At 46.3% G+C, this 25,994-nt stretch overlaps 1 protein-coding gene across 3 annotated transcripts in view; it reads left to right on the top strand.

Moving 5' to 3' along the window:
* CLCN1 (chloride voltage-gated channel 1) overlaps window positions 1-25,994 on the top strand; it is a 31,595-nt gene that overhangs the window by 3,532 nt on the left and 2,069 nt on the right. For all 3 annotated transcript variants that reach the window (XM_079151095.1, XM_079151097.1, XM_079151096.1), the window contains 20 exons: window positions 189-320; window positions 885-1,013; window positions 1,232-1,365; window positions 2,474-2,551; window positions 3,615-3,693; window positions 8,700-8,825; window positions 9,112-9,196; window positions 9,410-9,511; window positions 9,821-9,905; window positions 10,161-10,310; window positions 15,135-15,204; window positions 15,380-15,490; window positions 17,855-18,068; window positions 18,284-18,417; window positions 20,502-20,734; window positions 21,107-21,212; window positions 21,498-21,577; window positions 21,799-21,837; window positions 25,173-25,277; window positions 25,355-25,441. In XM_079151095.1, coding sequence (XP_079007221.1) covers window positions 189-320; window positions 885-1,013; window positions 1,232-1,365; window positions 2,474-2,551; window positions 3,615-3,693; window positions 8,700-8,825; window positions 9,112-9,196; window positions 9,410-9,511; window positions 9,821-9,905; window positions 10,161-10,310; window positions 15,135-15,204; window positions 15,380-15,490; window positions 17,855-18,068; window positions 18,284-18,417; window positions 20,502-20,734; window positions 21,107-21,212; window positions 21,498-21,577; window positions 21,799-21,837; window positions 25,173-25,277; window positions 25,355-25,441 — 2,279 coding nt within the window. The remainder of the gene's footprint in view (window positions 1-188; window positions 321-884; window positions 1,014-1,231; window positions 1,366-2,473; window positions 2,552-3,614; window positions 3,694-8,699; window positions 8,826-9,111; window positions 9,197-9,409; window positions 9,512-9,820; window positions 9,906-10,160; window positions 10,311-15,134; window positions 15,205-15,379; window positions 15,491-17,854; window positions 18,069-18,283; window positions 18,418-20,501; window positions 20,735-21,106; window positions 21,213-21,497; window positions 21,578-21,798; window positions 21,838-25,172; window positions 25,278-25,354; window positions 25,442-25,994) is intronic.

Below are 25,994 nucleotides of genomic sequence, written 5' to 3'. Positions count from 1 at the left end.
AGGGAATTCACGGATTTATGGGAGTTGGCAGAAATGTAAGGAGAAATTCAGCAACACACACAGACCTGACGTCCAACTTCTCCCTCCACTCCTCCACAGCAACCCGGGGCGTGACTGCTTAGCTGCTTTGTCTGTTCTTTCTTTCTTTCTTTCTTTTTTTTTTTTTTTTAACCCTTTTCTCTTCCTAGATTGTATGCACCGCCTGGGACGTGTGGTGAGAAGGAAGTTGGGGGAAGACTGGATCTTTTTGGTGCTCCTGGGCCTGCTGATGGCTCTGGTCAGCTGGTGCATGGACTATGTCAGTGCCAAAAGCCTTCAGGGTAGGCTGCTTGGGACTGGTGCCCTCGGCCTCTCCCCACATGGAGGCTGTTCCTAGGGTTTCCACCTCGGGCAGGCTGGATGGGTTTGGATACAGGAGGAGGGCAGACGCCACTTGTCTGATGCAACTGGCCTCAGACAGGACCAAACTCATCAAAGACTCAAATCCACTGTTCGTGGGTACCCCTCTAATAGGTTGACCCACTCGCTCCAGTCTCCCCAGGATCTTCCCAGAGTCCCAGGAACCCCCTCAGTTCTGGCCAAGCTGGGTGTGTGGTCACCCCATGGCCTCCAGACAGGGGCTACAGTCAATCCTCAAGTATGACTTACAGCCCCAGCACCTGCCTGCAGGAGCAGAGGGAACTAGAGCAGGCATTCACCTCCTGCGACTCAGGTTTCCCACGTGTAAAATGAGAGTAGTACCCCTGGGAGAGGCAAACAGGAAGTCCACAGCCTGGCAGCCCACCAGCAGGATGTCTGCGGTGCAGTGCACAGACATGGCGCGGCAGTGATCGCCATCTGCCAGCGTCTCCTCCTTCTCTGACCCAAGGCATGTGTCCCTGCAGCCTACAAGTGGACTTATGCCCAGATGCAGCCCAGCCTTCCTCTGCAGTACCTGGCCTGGGTCACCTTCCCGCTTATCCTCATCCTCTTCAGCGCCCTCTTCTGCCAACTCGTCTCTCCCCAGGCTGTTGGTGAGAACCTGCTAGGAGATTCCTCTCAGTCTTGTTGCCCGCAGACTATTCCACTCTGACTTCCTCCTGTCCTCCAGCCCCACTTCCAGCCCTTTGGTGGCCTTGCCATGGTGCTCCCCAGCATAACCGTCTTTGGCCCTCCCACCTCCCATCCCCCTCCCCACTCCTGCTTAATCTCCATCTCGAACTTGCACATAACCCTCCTTTCACCCTTTCAGGCTCGGGAATCCCTGAAATGAAGACAATCCTTCGCGGGGTTGTCCTGAAGGAGTACCTCACGCTCAAGGCCTTTGTGGCCAAGGTGGTGGCCCTGACTGCTGGGCTGGGCAGTGGCATCCCCGTGGGAAAAGAGGTGGGTCTGAGTAGAGAGAGAGCACGAGAACAATCCAGAGGGCACTGCGGAGCACTAAAGGACTAAAGGCAAAGCCAAGAGGCAACGGGGAGGAGACACTGGGAAGGTCCTCTCCGGGGCTGAATGACAAACACATTACAGCTGGGGGCTTTGCTTTAGAGCAGAGTCTCTCACCTGGGCACCCTCGACACCTGGAACTGGAAAATTCTGTGCTGGGCGTATTGCCCTGTGCAGCGTGGTATTAAGCAGCGTGCCTAGCTCTAGAAGTCAGAAGCAACCCCAGCTGTGACACCAGAATGCCCTTGGCATTGCCAACTGTCCCTGAGGGGTGAAATCTCCACCTAGTTGAGAACCACTGCCTTGGCCACAATCCCCTCATTTTAACATGAGAAAACAGAGACCTAGAAAGAGGCTGTTCTCCATTCAAGCTCGCCCTCCCTTCTCAGTTCATCCTCACGCACTTTGCCCCCTGCTGTGGACACTCTGCACTGCACCCAGTGCAGTGGAATAGGTCACCTCCGACCTCTGGTCAAGAACTTCTCAGTGCTTTTCATACCACTTAAAATGGGAGCCTCTAAGGACAGACTGAGAGACCGACTGACTGACTCCCTCCCGTCTGCCCAGTCTTCCAGCCGGCCAGCCCGCCCTGCTCCCTGTGCTGGGCTCACGAGGCTCTCCCCACCCCTCCACCCACGCTGGTCCCCACACGGGACTCCTGCACATACTACGCATCTGCCGGAACACTCCTCCTCTGACGCCCACGTGGCTCACTCACTGCATTCAAGGCACTACTGAGCTTCAACAGGCCCAAGGAGGTCCTCCCCAGGCCACCTTCATCTAGGCACATGTCCCCACCCACCCTCTTCCTTCCCATCTCTCTCCTTACCCTCCCTCCTTGGCTTCTCACCTGGCACGATCTGAAAAGGTAACAGGCAGGCTTATCATCTTCCTCTCTGTTGAAGCACCTCAAAGGCAGAACTTCTGTCTGACCCCCTTCCAGCACCTCGTCCAGTTCCTGCAGCAGGAAATATTCACTTCTTTGGACCCCATGACACCTCCCCTGCCCTGTGGCCTCTCACCCTGAACCCTGGCTCTTCCTCTCTCCCAGGGCCCTTTCGTCCACATCGCCAGCATCTGTGCTGCGGTTCTAAGCAAGTTTATGTCCATGTTCTGTGGGGTCTATGAGGTAAGGTCCACCATGCACCAGCTGGTGGAGAGAGCCAGCCACGTGTGCACAGGGGGCCGGGAGGGCTGCCTCTGCTCCGGGCTGACCATGATGACGTTGCACTAACCATGCTGCTGTTCCCTGGTGGCCCTGCCTGCCCACGTGAGCTGTCTAGCGCCTCTCTTCAGCCTGAGCTTGTCCTCCTAGTGCACACCTGTCCTGTCTGTGCCCCTCTGTGGTGACTGGGCTGTTCTACCCTCATGTTACCTTGCTAGTCCACACAGCTGGACCCCCCATCAGTGCCCCTTGACGCTCCCTCCTGTGCTGCCCCTGTCCCTTTGCAGTTCCTGACCCCCACCCTGATCTTGCTTACATCCCGCCCGCCTGTCCCCCCTGCCATCCCTGGCCCCGCGTGCTTCTCTGTTGCAGACCGTGCCTGGGCAGCTTGACCTCCTGGTGCCAGCCTGCGCGGTAGGCGTGGGATGCTGCTTTGCAGCCCCTGTTGGAGGCAAGTTTCACTTCCTCCCCACCCCAGTTGCCTAAGCCAGACTTGGAAAAGGTTTGAGTGGCTGCCACAGCTTTGGGGTGGAGAGGGATGTGCTCACCAAAGGGGCTTCTGGGTGGGCATCCAGGGAGTGACCGGAGATCATCACCCCTGACCTCAGTCCCCAGTGTTATTCCATCAAGGGGCTGAGTATTCTTCTGAGACTAGTTGCTGTTTTGTGCAGAATTCGTTGGCACTTTTCTGTCTGTCCTCACCACCTGACGTTTTTACTACTCACTTCTCACCACGAGTGCCCCCATCTCCAGCCCCCTTTGGTCACTTCCTGTCTTACCTGCCTGGCATATATTGGCTTAACTTTTTATTCATCTTCTCTTTTGGCCTTGAGCCACGAGGTCACTTCCTGTTTGTCGTACTCACTGAGTTTCTCCTGGCCTGGGAGTCACAGGGGCAATGGGACCGTGGTGATTCCCTATGACTTAGGCCTCTAACTCTGCCTTCTTCCTGTCCCTGTGTGTCTCCCCACCTCTGCCCCTTGCCCTCCTCCTCCCTCCTGCCTCTCTGTCTGTCTCTCCCTAGTAGCAGCCGTACTATTACACTGATATCCTGACGGTGGGCTGTGCTGTGGGGGTCGGCTGCTGTTTTGGAACACCACTTGGAGGCAAGTGCCCCTCCCACATCAGGCCCCCTGCCTGGCCCTGCTCACTGAACAGTTTCAGTCGGCCTCACCAAGTGCTGGAGCTAACTAACCATTTTCTTCTTATCATGAGAACAGCTTTTAGTGAACATTTACCAGTGTCTGGAATGTTCTAAGCTCAATTCCTGCTGAAAGCTGTACAAGTGAGCTGTTACAGAGGAGAGAACTGAATTAGAGAAGCAAGTGACTGGAGCAAGGGCATCATGTTGGCAAGCTGCCAGGAACTAGAACCCAGGCAGTCTCGCAGTCCCCTACTTATCGAACCCCCACTTGTATCATCACATCTTTTGCTGTCATGTATTGTGTCTTGTAATAGGAGAATTTATGCACTTCTCTCCCCAAGGGAAAACTTACATTTTGATGTGTTCTATTAAGGATGTGGGAGTTTAGGTGGACTTTATTTAGATTAAGGACCATCTCTAAATGAGGACTCCTTATGGAAGTTTTTTCTTGGTAGCAAATTATAGTTGAGTTTGACTCTTCCTACCCGTATAAGGCAAGCAGCGGTCTTTCCAACAATTTTTCTTATCATGGACAACTAACAGATGAATGTGATTGGAAAAGGCTGTTCTGTATATTCATTCGTCAAAATCAGTTGTAGCTACACTAACAGGGCAGGATTATAGGGAGCATTCATTGGATTCATTGGTGATAAAACGGTTACCAAGTTAATAACTGAAGGAACAAAATACAGACAGGGCGTATGCTTTTCAAATGACCACCTGCTAGAGGTTCTTTTCGAAGATAAAAATGTGATTGGTCTTTCCCTAGAGGAGTCTTCCAGGTCGCTGAAATGGCTTGGCTCAGGAATGGGGTACAGGTTGGAGTTCAAAGTTAATGAAAACGTACCCTGCTGCCTGGTGCTGACCCTGTGCCCAAGCACTCAGCACAAGGAGATGAGGGACCCATTGGCACTTCTGCTGTCAGCTCTAGTCGTTAAAGTCATTAGTTCCTGTCAGTGGAACCTCTACTCAGGTTAAACATTCACACTTACATCCATACCCACATATGCTTTTACTTACTCTTTAGCCTTTCAAATCCAGAAGCTCTAAAGAATGTTTTTAGACGAGAAGAATTCCATTATTGTAATTTTGTTTCTATTAGCCATTAATCTGCATTTTCTCCATAAAACCAAAATTTCTGAGATAAGTGAGGAAGGTTTTTCTGGTCGTGTGTAGGGCATAGGCCAGGCATCACCATAGGAAAGTTACAGATCATTGCCCTCAACAGGAATCTTTAAGCACTTAGCTGTGGACAGCGGAGCATACCTGTAATCCCAGCTCTTCAGGAGGCAGAGGCAGGAGGATCACAGCCTGGGCAACTTAGCAAGACCCTGTCTCACAATAGAAATTAAAGGGCTAAGAATGTAGCTCACCAGCAATGTGTCCCTGGGTTCAGTCACACATACAAGAAATAAAAGAAGGGGGGAAAAAAGAAGAAGAGAGAAGGAAGGAAAAAATAAATTATTAAGCACTTGGAAATGAAGGTGCTGTGCTCAGGCTGTTTATATTAAATGACAAATGTTAAAGGTCTCTGTAGGTGGCATCATTTGATTTATTTTTTCATGAATATAGAATAATTCTGAAAGGAAAAGTTAGTCTTAAGATCATTTATTCACAGTGTAGGCAAGTCAATTCCTTACACCCTTGAAAGAACTGTAATTCAGCATTCTACTGAGATGACAGGCATCTTTTTACTGTCATTACGTGTCAGGCATCATGCTCAGTCCTGTGCTTGCAGGGTGCTCATGTCTGAAATGGGGGAAAGACACGCAGATCATCAGAGCCCACATAAGTGTCCTAGTGGCAGCCTAGGCCAAGTGCAGTGGGAACCTACTCCTGGGCTGCCTGGGACAGTGTTCAATATGAGGTTTCACTAATAAGGAGGGAATTACAAGGAAGACAGCGAGGCAGGGCATTCTGGACAGAAGGAAAAGCATGAAGATCAAGATCTGGGGAACTGTCATTACAGTAGGTGAGTGCTGTTAGGGGGCAGGAAAGGGAAAATGAGAGATGAGTCTGGACAGGTAAATGGGGCAGAACCATGAAGGTCTTCACAGGCCATGACAAGAAGGTAGGTTTTATTCTGTAAGCCAGGATTTGCCCAAGTGTGTTTTACAGAACACAGTGCTTCATGGTGTTCATAGATATAACAGGTAAAAATGGCTCCAAGACCAAATCAGTTGGATAATGCTTGATTAAACATGTAGTTTAAAAAAAAAAACACTGGAAAGGTTATTAGAACATCTGAGATGCTGACATGCATCGTGAATGCCCAAAACGTGGCTGGAAACATTTCCCACACAATTCTTTTGGCAGCGACCGTCTGGTCTTGTGGGACTTGTGTCACACAGACCTGACTTTGGGAAGTGCTGTGGAGCATGGAAGCATTTCGAGGAAGGAAGAGACGTGACCAGCTTTGCATGTCCATCCAATCCCTTTGGCACATGTGTGCAGGATAGAATTGGCCTGTGGATTAACAAGATTAATCTAAGATTAACAAGAAGACCATTGTCATAGTCCTGATGCTAGATGACAAAAGACTAAACTGGGCAGACGTAGAAGAGATTAAGAAGAGGCTGATAAATATGAGTGGTAGAAAGGAAAATTGGTGTGACCTGGTGATTGGTTTTATGTGAGGTTTGGAAGGATAGACCTAGACTGACAACCAGGTTTCCAGCAAAGGCAGCTGAGAGACAGTGGTGTTAGTAACCAAGGTGGAAGACATGGGAAGTGAAACAGCTGGAGAGCTGATAAAGTTCACTTCGCATATGTTGAACTTGACATTCCTGTGGCATATCCAAGCAATATCAAGCAGACAGCTGGGTAGGTGAGTCCAAAACCTAGGAACTGGGCCAGAAACAGGTTTGCTAATCATAGGATGTAGGTGTAGCTGGCACCAGGGAAAAAGTGAAATTGTGAGCAAGAGAGGGAGACCAAGGACAACACCCTGGGTTGAGTAGAGTCATAGGAACCCACAGAAAAATAGAGAAAGAATCCAGAGTAGGAGAAGAGAGCAGTGTCCCAGACCCAAGAGATGAGAGTTTCCAAAAGCTGTTTGTTTCTTTAAAGCTTTGTTTCCTTTTAACAGCACATTTTGTGTTTGGCTCAGGCTAATATTAAAATAAGCTCTCGTTCTTGAGCACACAGTGACAGACTGCTAGGGAATGTGTCCCAGATCCACATTGTAGGAAAGAAAATCTAGCCCAGGATTTCAAAAAATTGTTGTAAAATATTAATAAGTTGGAAAGTTTCACTGAGGCCACTCAAAGCTGATCTTGCTTTTGTTGCTAACAGAGGAGGGAAGGAGCTCTGCTGTACCTGACCCCGCTGTGGGAACCTGCCTCCCCTAATGGGATTGGAAGAGCAGGGCGGCAGGAGCGGTCAGCAAAGCTGCCCCAGGTCCCCTCGCCTGGTGCCACCTGCTGAATCCACTCACTCCATTCTGTTCTCTCCCTTCCACAGCCTAGTCTTTCCCTCTCCTCTCTGATGTGTGCCTCGCGCTGTGCTGATTTCAGAAATCCGAACAAATAACTAGGACTGACAGTGCCAAGTGCTGGAATAATCCAAATCTGAGAGAACCAGGGGATGTGTAGTTTCTACCTGGGGTGGTTACCCAGAGAAGGTGACATTGCAGCTGACCATAGACATCCTCCACCAGAACAGAGCAGGGCTCCATTCCCTGGGCACACAAGACTCAGTATAACCAGTTGACTGTCCTCTGCAGATGAGGAGGCAGAGACCCTTGTGGGATTTGAGAGACGTGACTTATGAATAAAGAATAGGGAGAAAAAATCCTAACATCTGAGATTCTGCCCAAAGGGGAAGGCAGGTTGTGGGTTGCAGGCACACCCACAACCAACCATTCACTGTGGGAAGAAAAGGGACAAATCCTGCCATGTTCACCAGGCCTTATCTCCATCTTACTTATGCTGCATCTCTCTGGGTCTCTTTCCTCATTTTTGCTATAAAGATGAGGCTTAGCCATGTTTTAGTTAATTTCGTTATCAGCTTTTGCTTTGCATCTAATTGAAGTCCAACACCTTTATTTTATTTTATTTTTATTTACTTATTTGTTTGGTACTGGGGTTTTTACCTGGAGATGCGCTTCCACTGAGCTACAGCCCCAGCCCTTTTTACTTTTTATTGGAGACAGGGTATCATTAAGCCCAACCCACTTATTCTTAATATGTTTAAAGATTTTTCTCTTTGCATCTCTTGAATGCTGTTTTTATAAATTCATTAGCATCCCTTACTTAGTCCCCACCACCCCTTGCTCTTATTCTGTGGATCTCCCTCCTCATTTTCTGCTCCAGTGTCTCCCCTCAGAAATAGTACTAATGAGGACTGCTAATTGGCCTCCTTTTACCTCACCCACCTTTCTTAAGCATGCTTGTTTCTATCTTTGAGCCTTGGTTACCCCCCTTGCTTTGGTTTCTTTAAGTCAGGTTTTCGATACTATTTTTTTTTTTTTTTTTTTTTTTTAATTTGGATGACTTCTTTGCTTTCTTTTCTTGGAATATTGAGTATTGTCAGTTTGTGCAAAACCCCCTCCTGCTTTTCTTATTTCTCCATACCCCAGCCTAGGAAGGTAGGTAGCAGTCAAGAGAGTCCCTATGAATTGTGAGCTCTGCGGGGCAATTCTGTTGAGTACCCGTTCTGGAAGCTTCTGTCTTTTTAACCTTCCTGTAGAATGTTTTCAACTGCCTTTAAACATCTATTGATATTCAACAGTTGTGAACCCCTCTCAAGCCTACATACTAAGGGCTGGGCAGACACAGCCCCTTGAGCCTTATGGTCTGGGGGTTGAGAGCCCATTTGTGTCCCTTCTCTTGAGCCCAGGCAGGCCTGCGGTTTGCAACACCAAGAGACATTGCCCCAGATTCAGATTTAAGTTTCAGCAAAAACTCCCCATGTCCAAGCAGTGGGGCAGTGGGAGTGTTTGCTGACCCCACTTCCCTGGCCCCCTAGGAGTGCTATTCAGCATCGAGGTCACCTCTACCTACTTTGCCGTTCGGAACTACTGGCGAGGATTCTTTGCAGCCACGTTCAGCGCCTTTGTGTTCCGCGTGCTGGCCGTGTGGAACAAGGATGCTGGTAACAGCGAGGCCCTGGGTGGAGACAGTGTGACGGAGGTAGAGGTGCTGGTGAAGGGACACGGGGGCAGTTTAGGAAAGGAGTGGGTGGGATTAGTTAGAAGCAGGCCCAAGGTTATAGAACAAGGACCTAGGTCATGGGGTAGGGAGCACAACTGTGGAGTGACTGTGTACAGAAAAATGGAACTCACAAAGGCAAGGAGAGATCAGGCTGTAGGCACCGCGCTGGTGACCCCTGGCTGGCTGGCGGGAGCCCCCACTGGAACCCCTGCCTTCTCACCCTGCAGTCACCATCACTGCCCTGTTCAGAACCAATTTCCGAATGGACTTCCCCTTTGACCTGAAGGAGCTGCCAGCCTTTGCTATCATTGGGTCAGTGGGGCCACCTGCTCTGGGTGTGGTGAGCAGGGCGTGGGGTGAGGCTGTGGACTGGAAGGGACCCGAGCAGGGAGGTGCGGCCGGCCGGCAGGGGGCGGTGGGTGGAAGGGGGAGGTGGGAGTCTGGTGTCTGTTTCCTGCAGTGGCTGGGTGCAGGGGTGCGGGTGTTGTGCCCCTGAGGTTCCAACCCTATAACTTACGCCCTCAGGATTTGCTGTGGGTTCCTGGGAGCTGTATTTGTGTATCTTCATCGCCAAGTCATGCTCGGCGTCCGAAAGCACAAGGCCCTCAGCCAGTTTCTTGCTAAGCAGTGAGTCACTGCCCTTCCCTTGCCCTACCCATTAAACGTTCTGGTTTCTCCGCAAGTTCCTCCCTCTCTTTGTAGAAGGCATTAAATGCCTCTAGGTGGCGTGTGTTAAACAGTGGGACAGGAATACTGTGGGAAGGGCAAGTTGTGTGGGCTCCTCTATAAAGATTATTTTCTTTGGCGAAGAGAATGCTCTTTGTTGAACGACCTGAGACTAGGGTGGACTGCAGGAAACTTGAGCTTGCCAAAGTTCTGTGGTATTCACCGTGGGTGGCTAGTCTGGGGGGAGGGTTAATGCTGTTTCTTTTTCAGCCGCCTGTTATATCCTGGAATTGTCACTTTTGTCATCGCCTCGCTCACCTTTCCACCAGGAATGGGTCAATTCATGGCTGGAGAGGTCAGCCCTAGGGAGACTGGGGGGGGCGGGGGGGTGGTCAGGTCACTGCCCAGGTCTCTAAATCAGGAAGGGAAGAGACAGCTCAGGCTTCAAAGCGTGAACGGTTTTGCCCAAGGGTGGACTCTCCCTGAGAAAAGGGACCCTTGAACAATGAGACTGGGGAATGAGTTTGCTAAAAAAAAAAAAGAGAGAGAGAGAGAGAGAGAAATACGGTCTCTCCCTGGAGAACCTGCTTGCTCTGCTTCTTCCCCTCAGCTGATGCCCCGTGAAGCCATCAGTACCTTGTTTGACAACAATACGTGGGTAAAACACATAGGTGACCCTGAAAGTCTGGGCCGAGCAGCTGTGTGGATTCACCCCCAAGTCAACGTGGTCCTCGTCATTTTTCTCTTCTTCATCATGAAGGTACTGCTCCCCACCACTGGCCCCGTAGACCTGTCTGCAGTCTAAGAAGCCAGCGTTTGCCTGGGGTAGGAAGGGGTGAAACTCCACCTGGGCTTTCGCAGAGCTTAGAAAAGAGGCCACTGGGAAACCATAGCAGAAGCTGCAGAAGGGAACCCACATCTGCGGGGATTGCTCTGTTCACGTCGACGTCACCATGTTTGCCATAATTATAATCACCCTTCCAATGGTTCCACTTGTTATCTTATTAAGGCATCAGAGAAGCCAAATAAACAAGGACAAGATAGGGTTTAGCAATATAGGTGGCTGTGTAGAAACCTTGGATTAATTAACCAAATTCCTCCCACATATTAGATGATTAGGTACTTCATTCTCCATGTATCTGGTAATTCATTTTTCAGGAGATCTACACATAGATTTTTCTCCCCAGTCTGTGGGTAATCTTTTTTCTAGAATTTCAAAGAGATAAAATATTTAAATTAATTTCATTAGTAACTATAAATAATTTTTATAAATATTATTATTCATTTAGATAGTCAGGTTATTAGGATTTTGCCACACGCAAGCCATTTTTTCCTAACTTGGATCAGGATCTTTTTTATGTCCATTCTTCTTCATACCTGCCCTTCAAAAATTGTGTATTTGTATCTTCTCAATTATTACCATGTACAAAGACATTTTTAATTTCCAGCCCTGTTTGTGACATCTAGACAATTTCTGATTGCCTCTTTCCCTTTTGTTAAGATTGTCCTTCTACTAACAGCGTGTCTTGCCTAAATAACCCCAAATTTTTCTCTCTATATTAGTGTTCTCATATATATGTCTACCTATACTGAACTTTCATGGTTTTGAATGCCTTGCTATTAACTTATGTATTAAAACCTTTTATGAATATATATTTGCCCAGGATATGAGTCACTAAGTTATATTTATATTGTTTTTGCAATACAGTGCGTTTATTTATTCATTTGTTCAAAAATTGTTACTAAGCCAGTTACTATGTGCCAAATATATAATACTTGATCACTGATCTTTGGCTAATCTTATGCTTGCAGTTGAAAAAATTATTTTTAAATATACTTTCTTGGTTTTTGCTGCTCATTTAATGTGCTGTTCAATGATCTTATAATTAGGGGTACCAAGTGTTTCACTCACCAATCTTTCCACTTATACTCTCAGAATTTGCTACAGTGTTTGTGTGTGTTCTTCCCAGTCCAGTCAAATGGGTTATAGTCAGGTTTCTGCCCTCTTAACCACACAATGGGTTAATTCGATTCATAGCTTCCATATTTTGAACACTTGATTAATTTAACCCTTCTTTATTTCTTCAAAATATTTAAGAATTTTGTTGTAAAGAAGTTCTCAGCATCTTGTTAGGTATTTTATTTCTAGACTTTCATTATAGAGTCTGTCTTCTCTAATTATAAATCCTAGCCTCCCATTTTGGTCATTGAGTCTACAAGTCCATCTGTAGTGGGTAAATCCAAGTTTTGATGATATTTCAGAATTTATTCTCCAGTGATAATTGTGGTTTTCTGATATTTCTTCAGACAGAGCTACTTCGTAACTTTGAAGTCACATATACTGTTAAAGTGTCAAGATTTTTTAAAGTTTTAGAGAAACAAAATACTGTATATTTTTCAACATTTCCCCCTCACCTCTTCCCACCTCCCCAGATTTCCAGTTATATATCTGGATTGCTCTTCACAGATTAAAACTTATTTTGAGAAACCAATCTGGATACTATAGAAGAGCTCAATTATATATTGCTGTAACTAATTGCTCACAAATTTAAATCCTTGATAATATTTATGTCAGAAAAAGAAACACACACTTCCTGGACTATATTTCAAGTCCAATAGTTTGCAGTGAGCCCATAATATTCTACAATGTTTATAAACATAAAAGCACTCATTGCTACAAATCCATGAAGTTTCCCAGCATTTTGCTGCTTAATAATTGGACTCACAGCCATGCGCTTATTTTTTCCGAAGTTTGAAAAATAGGAAACACAGGCAAATTAAAATGTAAAAATTATTGTATTAGTCTCTTCTTCATTTCTGTGATGAAACACCTGAGGAAGGCTACTTTATAATGAAAAGAGATTCTTTCAGGCCCACAGTTCTGGATAACCAAAGCACAGTGGCTGTATTGGGTGATGACCCCTTGTGGCAACAGGGAGCACGTGTGTATGTCTCAGTGTGTCTCGTGTTCACTCCATCTTCTTATAAAGCCACCAGGAGCTGATCACTAGGACTCCACCTAGATGACTTTAGCTGTCCTAACCAGTTCTTGAAGGCCCCACCTCAACACCATACTCATGTTTCTGCCCTCTTAATACCACACAATTGGGATTAGATTTCAGAACATGAAACCTTGGGGCACTCACACCATGTGCAAACCACAGCAGTGAGTAAAACTGCTTTCCACTGTCGGATTTAAAATTTAGTGCCTGTGGACTTCTGTCAGTGTCACACAGACAAGTGGGAGTCTTAGTTCAGCTCTTTCATAATTTTGAGGAAGGGAATTTTTGCTTTATTTTTATTCAAATCATGGAAAGTATCATCATGTTATAAGTCAAATGATTATGAATATGATTCCAGCTTCTCAATTTCCCTTTCAATAAGTCTAACGTTACTACCTAGTATCCTTGTGTTCTCAATGGAGCCTGAAAACATTATGTTCTCTGTAGAATCCTTTCTGTCTGATCATATCACTGTGTTTCATGAAGAGTCCAAATGCAGTGGAATCTGTGATAATAGGTCTCTAGTTTCCCAGTTCTCTAGAATTGGTGATTAAAGTCTTGGGAATTGTGTTCCATATCACTTCTGGATCTTTTCTTTCATGTGTCAATAACTGAAAAAAATTCTTACTAATCTCATGTATCATTCTTTGTGCAATGGAGGTTGATAACTTCAGAGTCTTCCCCCACCCGCCCCCATCAATCCTGATCCTATTCTTACACACGTTTGGAGGATAATCTAGTTCATCCTCTGAAATCAGATATATCAGTCATCGATTGTCTGTATTACTGGAGCCTTTGGCTTAAACTGAGCTTCCAAAATTCCTGTGGCTTTCATGTACTTATTCCAAAGAGATGCTCATGATAATTCAAGAGGTCTGAAACTGTTAAACGTCATAATAATTTAAGAAGCTTAAGCTACAAGTACCTAGAATCCTGTGTCCTACAGTCTGATGTATGGCCTCCAGTGGGGTCTGGTCATCTGCATTTTAAACAAGTGCCTCTGGATGAGTATCACTCTGTTAGGTATTTTAGTGACTCAGCTCTGATAGCTTTTTCTGCTTTACATGAACACTGTTTGACCAACCTATCATCTTTCCTTCCTTCCTTCCTTCCTTCCTTCCTTCCTTCCTTCCTTCCTTCCTTCCTTCCTTCCTTCCTCCCTCCCTCCCTCCCTCCCTCCCTCCCTCCCTCCATCTTGCCAACTTTCATGGAGCCCTGTGCCAGGGCAGAGAAGGTAATCACAAGATGCATCTCTGTCCTAAGGGAATCCTCAGTGTTATTTCTTTATTCTGTGCAATTAACTTTGTGGTTCTCAACTGTTTTAAACAGACATATTCTGACATGAAAAAGTGTATGTTTTGTCTCATCTCAGAGCTTCTGGGATGAAGCTTCTTCAGAGTCTTCATTGCTGTCTCTTCAATTCAGCCTTGACTGATAGTTTTTCTGAGGTTCAGAAAATTAAAAATTTTATTTCTTATTAGTTGGCAGTGCAGTTGCAACAATTTTAAAACTGCAAATCCTTTAATCTTGGCTGTTTGTTTTGAACTTTAGCTGTTACCATCTTTCACCTAATTAGTTTGAGTTCCTTGTCTAGAATCGGTTTACTAATTTTGGAAGCAATCATAAACCTGTAGCTGAGTTTTTATATTAGTGTCATACCTTTATGTCTTCTGCAGATATTTCAAATGTTCATTCTGTTTCTCAATTCATTTGTATTCTTTGCCTTAGAAATGTGCACACTGCTTTAGCTAAAATTGTCCCAATTTCTCTTGGAATTCTACCTTTTGCAGTTGACCTTGGAGATCTTTTCTGTTGTATTGGCTGCCTAATTGGCTCTCACTTCGTCCTTTCAGTACAGTCAGGACAGGTTGATTTTGTGTGTAGGGGGCAGGTGGGGATGAAACCAAGGCGTCTCGTATGCTAAGCATGCTCTCCATTACTGAGCTGTATCCCATCCCCAGATCTAATTTTTCAAAGCAAATGGCTCAGGCAGAACAGTCTTCTTTCAGGTTCCCCTGTGAGGTTTACCATATAGGGAGCTTTGTAAAGACATATGAAAGCTAAATTCATCACACAATAAGTCACCAGGACTTCAGTGCCTACCACTTAGAGCTGGGGCTCCTTTCCAGAAATATTACCCGACCAGGAAAACAAATCTAGCTTTAAGAGTTTCAGGCTGCTCTAGAGGTGAACCGTCTGGGCTAAGTGAGTACCGTGGGCTCTGTTCTTTGAGGCAGTGAAAGAAGGATCCTCTGGGGCTGTATTCCTCATCCTAGATTGTCAAAAGGAAAACCATCTTTCAAAGTAGTAGGGATGTAGGTTAGCCATCTAGAGGAACTTTCTTATCCTGTTGTCTTTAGTGATCCCTCATCCCAAAAGTACCAAGTTTTTGGTTTTGGAGAAAGGATGACAGACAAGATGGCTTCCAGAAGGATTAGCTATCCCTGGATTTCTGTGATGACTGTTGAAGTAGGAAGGATGAAGTGAGGAGGTGTGTGTGTGTGTGTGTGTGTGTGTGTGTGTGTGTGTGTGTGTACTGGGCAGAGTCGGGAGGGTGCGCTAATACTTCTTTGTTACCCTAGTTTTGGATGTCCATCGTGGCCACCACTATGCCCATACCCTGTGGAGGTTTCATGCCTGTGTTTGTGCTGGGTAAGTCTGATGGCATCAAACTGGCAGCTGCAGTCCAGGGCACTGAGAAACAAGAAAGAACGGGGGTGCTTGGCATTCATATTTGCTCTTAACACTCTTGAGAGATCATCCTGAAAACACAGAGAAGGGGGAACTTGGGCTTCACAGCACCCTGCTTCTTTTATCTTCCCGCTAGGAGCTGCATTTGGAAGACTGGTAGGAGAGATCATGGCCATGCTGTTCCCCGATGGGATCTTATTTGATGACATCATCTACAAGATCCTTCCTGGGGGCTATGCAGTAATTGGTGAGAAACATCCCACTATTTGGTAAACAAACATTGGATACCCCAAATTCCCACAACCCTACTCTCCCAGTACATCTTCATTCCAGTGTACACAATATGGTTTTAACTTAAGGCTGTCTAATTAAACTTCTGTGCAAATAATCAGCCCTTGGCTCTGACACTCACTAGCTCCTTTTGCACTTCTGTAGGCCTTAGTTTCCTCGTGCGGACAAGGGATAATGGGGATTAAACATGAAAACATCTTGGATCATGTCTGGATGTTCAGTGAGGGTTTTTTCTTTCCTTCCAAAGAATCATGGGATCAATAATGCAGGTGACTGGCCCAGGTATGCTCAACATAAGATGGACTTATGCTAATAGGGACTAAGGACCCAGATGCAAGAGCTGGGAATCGGGAGCTCTAGGTTCTCCTGCGACTTCTTACCTGGACCACCATGGAGAAAGCTGCCTGAGCCTTAGTTTCTTTGTTCTGAAGTGACTTCTGGGATGGTGCTATTACTAATGAAGTGACTGATATAATCCCCAGGATCATCACGCCTTGTCCCACCCTTCCCTCCTCTCCAAAATCCCATGTCTTTCTTAGGTCGGTCCTTTCCCAGGTGGAGAAGCCCTAACCAGCTTTATGGCTCATATAGTACCCTACTCCCCCATCACGGTCTCATTACAAAGTCTTCCTTTGACAATTAGAGCCAACTATTTTTTTTGTTTTGTTTTTTCCCGTATTTTTGATTGGTACATTATAGTTATACACAATGATGGATTTGTTATTATGCGGTCATGCATGCACACAATGTAACAATATAATGTGGCCAATATCCTTCCTCAGCATTTCCTCCTTCTCCCCTTCTCCCTCCACCTGGTCCCTTTCCTCTATTTTACTGATTTCCCTTCAGTTTTTGTGAGAGTCTCCCCCTCCACTTTTCTGTTCCTTTTTCCTCAATAGTTTCCACATATGAGAGAAAAACATATGACCTTTGACCTTCTAGTTTGGCTTATTTCACTTACTACAATGGTCTCTAATCCCATTGATTTTCTACAAATGACATAATTTCGTTTTTGTTTTTGGCTGAATAAAACTCCATTGTGTCCATATACCTTGTTTTCTTTATCCATTTGTCCCTTAGAGCCAGCTATTCCTATTCTTTCTCTTTGTGCCTCTCAGGTGCCCCTCCCCATCCACCCTGGTGGACATTTCCCAGTCTCTCCGTCCTGTGATGGTTGTGTTCTGAAGTATGCTGGGCACATCATCCAGTAGTGTCACTCCTCCCAGTATTTCCCTTTGTGACTTTTGCTTGTTTCATTTTCACATATACCATCCCCAACACTTTCCCACAGGATAGCTCCCTTAACTTGAAGTACAAAATATAGTCAGTGCATGAGGGACTATTTGGATCAATGAGAAAACAACTCAAAAAATAAGCATGATAGACTCATAGAATGGTAAGATTTTGGATCTGCAACAGCTTTAGAAATCATTTAAGGTGAGAGCCTGGGATTACAGGGAAATTCAACTCTGTCTGTAGAGGTAGGGCATAGAATCAGGATCTGATCAGGTCTCATTGCTCCAAGTCCACAAAATGATTCTTGGGTTTTCACTCTATTCCCTCTTTAATTGAGGTTCAAGGTAAAATACCATCATAATTTTATTACAAAAATTTCTTTTTTCTAGTACTGGGGATTGAACCCAGGGACACTCTACCACCTAGCCACACCCCCTTTTAATTTTATTTGGAGATAAGGATCTGCAAGGCTGCTGAGACCAACCTGGACTTGTGATCCTCCTGCCTCAACCTCCAGAGTTTCTGGGAGTACAGACTTATGCCACTGAAACAGAGTATTTTAAAAACCAGTTATGGAGCTTGGTGTAGTGGCATATGCCTAAAATACCAGTGACTCTGGAGGCTGAAGCAGGAGGATATAAAATTTGAGGCTGATCATAAGTTCAAAATTTTAAAAGGGCTGGAAATAAAGCTCAGGGATAAAGCACCCCAGGTATCACAGATAAATAAATAAATAAATAAATAAATAAATAAATAAATAAATAAATAAATAAAATTCAAAAATAAAATGATCCAGACTTTCAAAAACAAAGAATAGATAAGACATCACTGTCTTCACTTTATAAATTAAAATCTTGGCACACACAAAGATTCTGTGATTTACTGAAGGTTACAGAATGAGATCTAAAGGGTGAATTTCCGACAGGTCTGCGTTCTAGCCCCTACTCTGGACAGATTGTTATTTTGGGAAAGGTAGCACTGTCAAGGTGCTGTCTCTCATTCCATGTGATTCCCACGTCTCCCCAAGTGCCCTCCGTGCCCGCCATGGCAGCCCTAACCACTGACCTTGCCCTTGTCATTCTAGGTGCAGCAGCGCTGACGGGGGCCGTGTCCCACACAGTTTCCACAGCTGTGATTTGCTTTGAGTTAACTGGTCAGATTGCTCACATCCTACCCATGATGGTAGCTGTTATCTTGGCCAACATGGTGGCTCAGAGCCTGCAGCCCTCCCTCTATGACAGCATCATCCAGGTCAAGAAGCTACCTTACCTGCCTGACCTTGGTTGGAACCAGCTCAGGTCAGGGGCACTAGCTAGAATTCAGATTTGATGAGGGGGATGAGGTTGAGATGGAAATCAGGGTCAATGTTGGGAAGCACTGGTTTTAATTATTTCTGTTTTCATGTACTAATAAATACTGTGAGTGACTGAGCAAACCTCAAGGGAGGAATGGAAGGGACAGCAAAGACATAGGCCTGTGGTGGGGCTAACCACCCTGCTTTCTTCCTCCATAGCAAATTTACAATCTTTGTTGAAGACATCATGGTACGTGACGTGAAGTTTGTTTCAGCTTCTTGCACATACGGGGAATTGCGATACCTGCTCCAGACAACCACGGTCAAGACTTTACCACTGGTTGATTCAAAAGGTTAGTGGAAAGAAAATCTGAGCTGGTGACCTAAACTGGGTTTGTACAGAGGCAGGGGAGGCACTGTGGAGCAGGCTTGCCTTTAGAGCCACCCTCTTGCTCTGGGAGGCCCAGCCTGGACACCTTAGGGAACTTGATCTTCCTAAAGGAAGGAAAAGACAGTCACAGCAGTCAACAAGGAGACAGTTAAAAACTCAATTAAAGAAATGCAGTTGCTTCTTATTACTGGAGGCACTTCTGTTCTGTACAGTCATCACGAACACAAAATTAGTGAGCATTGTACTAAACAATTGCCCCTAGGGGAAATACAGCAATAGGTTCCTTAGAGCCTCTGATGGCAGCATATAACCTTGTATTATATGTATTCCTCTTTAAAGATACTTTACTTAATAGATGTTTGTGATTTATTAACATTGAACTTATGGAAACAGCACTGTAGTCACTCCTGAATGAAGTTTACCTAACACACATATTTTCTCCAGAAGGCATATCCCAGCCACCTTGTGCTCAGGAACACTAGACAGCACCTCAGGACCATGGCGTTATGCTTGGGGATCATTTTAAACAGCAAAATCACCAACACAAAGCTTAAAGATGCAAAAATTGTGGCATTAAAAAACCTGCGAAAAGAAGACTTTTTACGGTACTCGAGCTGATAGGAGAAAGCTGAACACTATTTTTTTCAACCCCAGATGGGAACTTGAGCATAGGGAAACTTGAATATTTTGTTACTCTATACATGTCTGTGAATTACAGCAAAATCACCTCTAATATTGATTTTGGGTTTTGGGTTACAAACATACTTTACTGAGTAGGTGAGTTCACAAATAGGAAATACATAAATAATGAGGATTTTTTTTTTTTTTTTTTTTTTTTATGGTGCTGGGGATTGAACCCAGGGCCTTAGTGCTTTCAAGGCAAGCACTCTACCAACTGAGCTATATCTCCAGTCCTACATGAATAATGAGAATCCTATCCTTTTGCTACTTAACTAAATCACCCCTGTTCTTTAATGCTTGACTTAAGGAAGAGATGTAACTAGGGAGGAATGAATGGCTTTAGTAAATGGTGACTTCAATTTCTCTTCCTTCACCATCCCTCTTGCCCACATTTGGTACTTTGTCCTGCCTTGTGTTATCATATCGTGGCTTATATATTTATGTCTTGTCTTCCTCACTGTTTCTTAAAGGTAGCAACTAAAGTTTCTGTATTTACAGAGTGCCTTGTTCTAAGTATTTACTGGATGTTCAATAAATACTTCTTAGTGTTTGATTTAGTGCAAAAGAGAAACATCAGGTGGGGCTATGTGGAGCCATTAAGATTGTTAATTCTGATTTCAAATAATCATAGTATCCAAATTTCTTAATTTAGACATTTTCTCCAAGCTCAGACAGATTCTATTATCTTCCAAAGCAATAAATCTTGATTGGTGCCAAGGTACAGCCTGTGAGGTGCAGGATTTTCATTGTAATGACTGAAACTTAGTACAATTTATCTTGGTAACACTGCTACGATTTCAGGGGCTTAAACCTTAATGGAAATGTTAATTACTGTAGCAGAATTTCTAGAAACATGTACAGACCTTCCCAGGAAAAGTACATATTTTGTTTATGTCCTAGAAGGACCCAGTTTAAGGGATGACTTGTCAAACGTGAAAGGCACTGTCCTGGTTTCCCTTATTCCAGGGTAGAAGACACATGCTTACATTGCTTGTACTACTTTCCAAGTGTGCGCCTGTCATACCCTGTTCGAATGGCTTTTCACCGTTCATTCTACTTGGACAGCCTTGATTGGTTCATTTTAATACCAAGCTCCCCTATTCGCAAACATACTATATGAGTGCAGCATCCAAATAAGTACATTTAGCACCAGTTAGTGTGCTACCGATTGGGTCCGTAAGTGCTAAATGTGTGAAATGGAAGGAATGGAGTGAGGTCAACCTTGGAGGATTTTTGAAATGAGTTTTTAGGAAGAGGACTGGAGAAAGAAGCAGACCCTGGGTTTCGGCTGCCCCTGGCTCGGTCGAGCCGGGTGTCGGAGCACAGTCCGGAACGGCCCCCAGGCTGAGCGTGGGTTCCCCCCAGATTCGATGATCCTGCTGGGCTCCGTGGAGCGCTCAGAGCTGCAGTCCCTCCTGCAGCGCCACCTTTGTCCGGAGCGGAGGCTGCGAGCCGCCCAGGACATGGCGCGGAAGCTGTCGGAGCTGCCCTACGACGGCAAGGCGCGGCTGGCTGGGGAGGGGCTGTCCGGGGGCCGGCCCGAGTCCTTCGCCTTCGTGGATGAGGATGAAGACGAGGACCTCTCCGGGAAGAACGAGGTGATGCAGCCTGGAAGGGCCCGGGCAGCCGGACCGAGGGGCGTAGGGAGAGAAAGTTGTCGGCAGGGGTCGCCAGCGACATCTCCACCATTTGGCGATGGCTGGGCTGGACTATGACAGGTGCAGGGAAACTAGGAGAGGGAGATCAAATGTGGGTGGATGACTGAGAAAGGCAGAATTCTGGATTGGGTGCCAAAGAGACAGTCCTCTGAGTCCCGTCCCTAAAGGAGATAAGGTCGTAGGTGACTCTGGGAATTCAAAGGGATGTGGGAATCTGAGCCACGGGAGGAAGAGAGTTAGATTTCCCAGGACACCCACGGGAAAGTCAGGGAGAGCTCTTCTCAGGTGCTGAGAATTTTCTCTTTCTTTCAGCTGCCTCCTCCTTTTCATCCTCTTCCTGCTGCTCCATCCTCCCCGGAAGAGCCCAATGGGCCCCTGCCCAGCCACAAACAACCACCGGAAGCCCCTGAGCCTGCAGGTGAAGACCTCCTAGCAGACCCCCCAGCTCAGGCATTGGGTCGAGTCTGGGCTCACCACCTAAGGCCTACCCCTCTGAGAGGGTGTGAGGCTGGTGATGGTGAGAGGGGGCTCTTAGTGCCCAATTCTCCATATTACTGTCCCAGGGAGTGGGGACAGAGGAGGAAAAGAGGTGTCTACAGAAGTGAAGCGCCTGGGATGTGCAGTCCTTTGGTGAGAAAGGGTCAGGGACCACTCAGCAGGTAGTCCCTAGCCGTTTCTTCCATCTGTGCACCACTCTTTTCAGGTCAAAGATGCTCCATCTTCCATTGCCTGCTGCGCTGCATGCTGGGCAGAGCTCGCCCTGCAAAGAAGAAAACAACCCAGGTGACAGGAGATGTGCTCAGAGGGCCTAGGGAAAAGGGAGCTTGTCTTTAAGAAGTGGGAAATCATGGTCCTTAGTCAGGGGAGCAGAGATGCCTGCAGGGATGGCTTGGAAAGAAGGCTTCTGTGGCCTTGGCCAGGGAGAGGCGACTACTGCTTCATTGGAAACCATAGCTAGTGTGAGACGGAAAGGGAAAGACCTGTCTCGTGTCTTTCTTCTCCAGGATCCGATGGAGTTAGTGGATAACATGTCACCTGAAGAGGTAAGTAAGAGAAACTGCAACCTGGGGTAGATTATTCTGTCCAGTGGACAATTTTTTTTGCCATTTTTTTCCTACTTTTTTCATTATGTTATTGTAAGGATAAAACACAAGTCTAGACACGGAAGGGTTTAGAGAAGTGGGAGTAAGGTATGATTATGGAGAGCAGGGAGCAGGTGACCGGGCCCAACAGTGTTCTCTGAGGGACAGAATCATCACAGAAGAGGAAAGTTCTGCGCCCCGTGGGAAAATGGGACCATGCTGATAGGAAATGCGCCTTGGCTCTTCTGAAGTTGAGGGGCTTTCCAGGCCAGGCAGAGGCCCTTCAGGAAGGGTGGGACTTACCTGAAGTAAAATGGCACTAGGGCACAGCACTAACCTCAGGGGTAGGGAAGAAGAGCATCAAAGCTATCATGGAGAAATCCACCCTGGTGGTGGATACTGTGCTGGCCCATCAGGCCCTGAGGCTGTCAGGCAGTGAGTCTGGGACCTACAAATAGAAGACAAATCATGCTGATGGTGCTTTGTGGGGACAGGTGCCTATCTCCTAAAGAGGCAGTTACCAACTTCACCGTAGAAAACCCAAATACTGGCTGTGCTTGGTTGTGAGGCGTGAACAGAATGTGGAACAGTGGTTGGGAACCCAATCAGAAGAGGCCCCAGGGGTTGTAGAGGAGAGGAAAGAAAAACCATTAGCAACTATTCCATGTATCAAAAGAGAATGCAGGCTGGCTGCAAAGCCTGGAGAGGCAGAGCTTTTAAAGTGTGTAGCTGACAAAGGACCACAGTGGATACATCTCATTGGATATCCAGAATAAATATGTGCTGCAGATCAGAAGTACTACAGGTTCACAGGAAGAGGTTGTGAGTGGATAGGAAGAAAGAAAAGAGACCTTCCCTTTCTCCCCTGCCACCTCTCCAAACACATGCCCTGGTGATACATGACTTAGGAAAAGTCAGATAGATGATCCCAGAGGCAAGAGAAGAATCCTTCTTTGTGTCACAAACAGGAATCAGATGGGCCACAACTGCACTCTGGGAGTACTTAGTTAAGTTGCTGAAGTCAATAATATAAATACATATGCTTTTATTGCACCAAAAAGCAAAAACCAGAGGTTGGTGTGGTGGCTCATGCCTGTAATCCCAGTGACCTGGTAGGCTGAGGCAGAAGGATCACACGTTTGAGGCTAACATCAGCAACTTAGTGAACAAAAGAACCAAGGATGTAGCTCAGTAGTAAAGTGCCCCTGGGTTCAATTCCCAGTATCACAATAAATAAATAAATAAATAAATAAATAAATAAATAAATAAATAGCTAATTGATCAATGTGGCTTTTTAATGACTGTTGGAAATAAAGTTCAGCCAGACATAAAAAGAAGATAGATCATATAATTCTAGCTTGTCTTTCCCAAGGAAAATTTTAAGGAGCTACCAACTCCCATGTGACCAATGAGGTATTTTGGAAAAATAAGGTAAAAATTCAGGATATTTTGAACACATTTTTCAAATCAAATCAGATCAGATGACAATCTTGACAATATCAAGATGCCGATATTGACAAAAAAATATGAGCGAACTTATGGGAATTATGGAAAGAATTCAATATGATAAGAATTCACCCAAAGTCCCAGTAATTCTGCATATTCTGTTAGAGTACACACGGTTAGAGCTCTGGTTTTTAACTGGTGCTGAGCTTTTTGCAAGGCCCTACAGCACCATCCTCCTCCCTTTGGACAGAAACAGGGGCTTTAACATGGTCAGCACACATTTCTAGAATTCTGGCTACACCCATCTTGGACATTGTGTACTGCTGCTTCCTCATCTGCAAAATGAAGATGAAGATAGGGTTGTTGGGGAGAATTCAATGAGCTAAGACATGCAAAGCAATTACAATAATGCTCGGCACGGAGGAAATGGATATGTTGCTGCTGCTGGAAAGGCAGACAAGAAAGCTGAGCAGGCCAGAAATGATCAAGAAGAGGACAGGATCCACTCAACCCATCCTGTAATACATTCTGTCCGCAGCATTCCTGCTAAGTGCTTGTCCACCCTGTGCTGAGGGTTGGTTTAGCCTTGTGGGAACCTTTAGTCAGGAGATTGAGTTAGGAGGAGGCGTGACTATCACTCCCCAGAAGCCTCAGGAAAGGACAGATGGAGGGAGCCTGGACCACACACCAGACCCTCGAATGTGGTGACAGCCTTTTTTGGTTTTCTCTGAAGCTTAGAGGTATAGATTTGGACAAATAGGGAAATAAGTAGATAAAGTACTATATCACTCAGAGAGTACAGACTGCAGAAAAATTTTAGAAACTCTTAGGTCCATTTACGACATAATGGCTTGTTTGTAATCTTGGAGGTTCCAATGTGTTTGTCTAACGTCAAGAGGATAGCTGAAGCTGGGTGTGAACGCCTGTAACCTCGCCTTGGGAGACCAAGGCAGGAGTATTTCAAATCTGAGGCTAGCCTGAACAATTTAGCCAGACCCAAAAGAAAAAATAAAAAGGGCCTAGGATGTAGCTCAGAGGTAGAGTTTTTGCCTAGCATCCACAAGCCCTGCGTTTGATCCCCAGTTTAAAAAAAAAATATATCACTGGCCTTTGTGCCTCAATGATTCTGTCATAGACCAAAATCAAAAACTAACAAACTGAAACCAGCTTTCCTCAAGTTACCTAAGTGCCGTGGGATGCCAGTCTGCTCAAATTCAACAAAAATTCAGTGCGATGGACTTCATCAGAGGTTGCTATGCTAATTTCTTCATATGTACAGCAGTCATTACGTGTAACATTGTTAAGAGCACATGTCTAGTAGGCAGAGGTAAGACAAATGCCAGGCAAGGGTGAACATGACCAGTGCCATTTCTGGAAAGGAAAGACTCACAGAGTTCCATGAAAAACAGGGAAAGCATGTCTGACCAGGAGAGTCAGGAATGACTCACAGGTGGGGAGAGGGTCAACACAGGAAATCCAGGCGTGGAACAGCAGAAGGCGCATTTGAAGGACAGAAAGCAGTTGGGTTTGATTGGGGCAGTGGGTCCATAGGAATAGTGGAAATAAGGCTGGAAATGTAGGTCAGAAGTCAGTATTTGGGGGCCCAGGGGGGAAGGTTTGGGAGACTGAAAGAAGAGCCCTGTTCTGGGTATTGGAAGGTGGAGGGTGGGTTTAAGGCCTGATGAGAGAGGAGAGAGAGGCACTGTCCTCTGAGAACAAGGAGGCCCTGCTGACCAGCTGGTCAACAGTGATTCGTGCGTGTTTCAGGGTTTTGGACAGGGACAAGGAGGCTAGTTTGGGTCTAAGCTGGGCCTCCATGATACTGGTGACGTTCCTGCTCTGCCTGACAGATTGAGGCCTGGGAGCAGGAGCAGCTGAGCCAGCCCGTCTGCTTCGATTGCTGCTGTATAGATCAGTCTCCCTTCCAGTTGGTGGAGCAGACGACCCTGCACAAGGCAAGGCCTTGCGGGCTGCTCAGGGCTGGGGGAGGACAACCGGTGCCGGGTGCACTGACCTGTCTCTCCCCACGCAGACTCACACGCTCTTCTCCCTTCTTGGCCTCCATCTTGCTTACGTGACCAGCATGGGAAAGCTCAGGGGTGTCCTGGCACTGGAGGAGGTAATAGACGATGGGTCCCCCTTGAGCAGCAGGAGGGCAGATGGGCACAGGACAGAGGGGTACAAGTGGGGAAGGGACAGTCTGGGAATCCCTCCAGTTTTCCCATTTCTCACTCAGAGATTGGAGGAGGTGGGGGGACAGTCAGTGGGAGGTAGAGATGCAAAGCCTGTTATGCTACAGTCCCAAAGGGGGCAGGACTCTCCAGGCCAGGTGAGACCCAAGTGACCTTCCACCCATGGCATGAGTCACAGGAGTGTGCGGTGGGGAGGGAGGGCGGGGACCAAGGCGCTCGCTAGGAGGGAAGGGTCAGCAGAGGGCCCGAGTCAGGGGACCTGGAGAGCCACTGCTGCTGCACGTGCAGAGCTGTGCCTCACCTGCTGTCTCCTCCTGGTCTTTGTCCTTGTTCCCTGTTGTCCCTCCCTGCTCTTCTCCATTTCCTCTCCCTCTGTTCCTTTCCCACTACTGTTTCCTTTTGTGTCTGTTCTCACCCGTTTCTCCCCCATGGCCCTCATATCTCTCTCTCTTGCTTGGTCCCTCTTTCCCTCTCCCACTC

Source organism: Sciurus vulgaris (genome assembly GCF_902686455.1).
Source record: "Sciurus vulgaris genome assembly, chromosome: 8".
Taxonomy (NCBI): Eukaryota; Metazoa; Chordata; class Mammalia; order Rodentia; family Sciuridae; genus Sciurus; species Sciurus vulgaris.
This window is presented reverse-complemented; position numbering and strand designations above follow the sequence as displayed.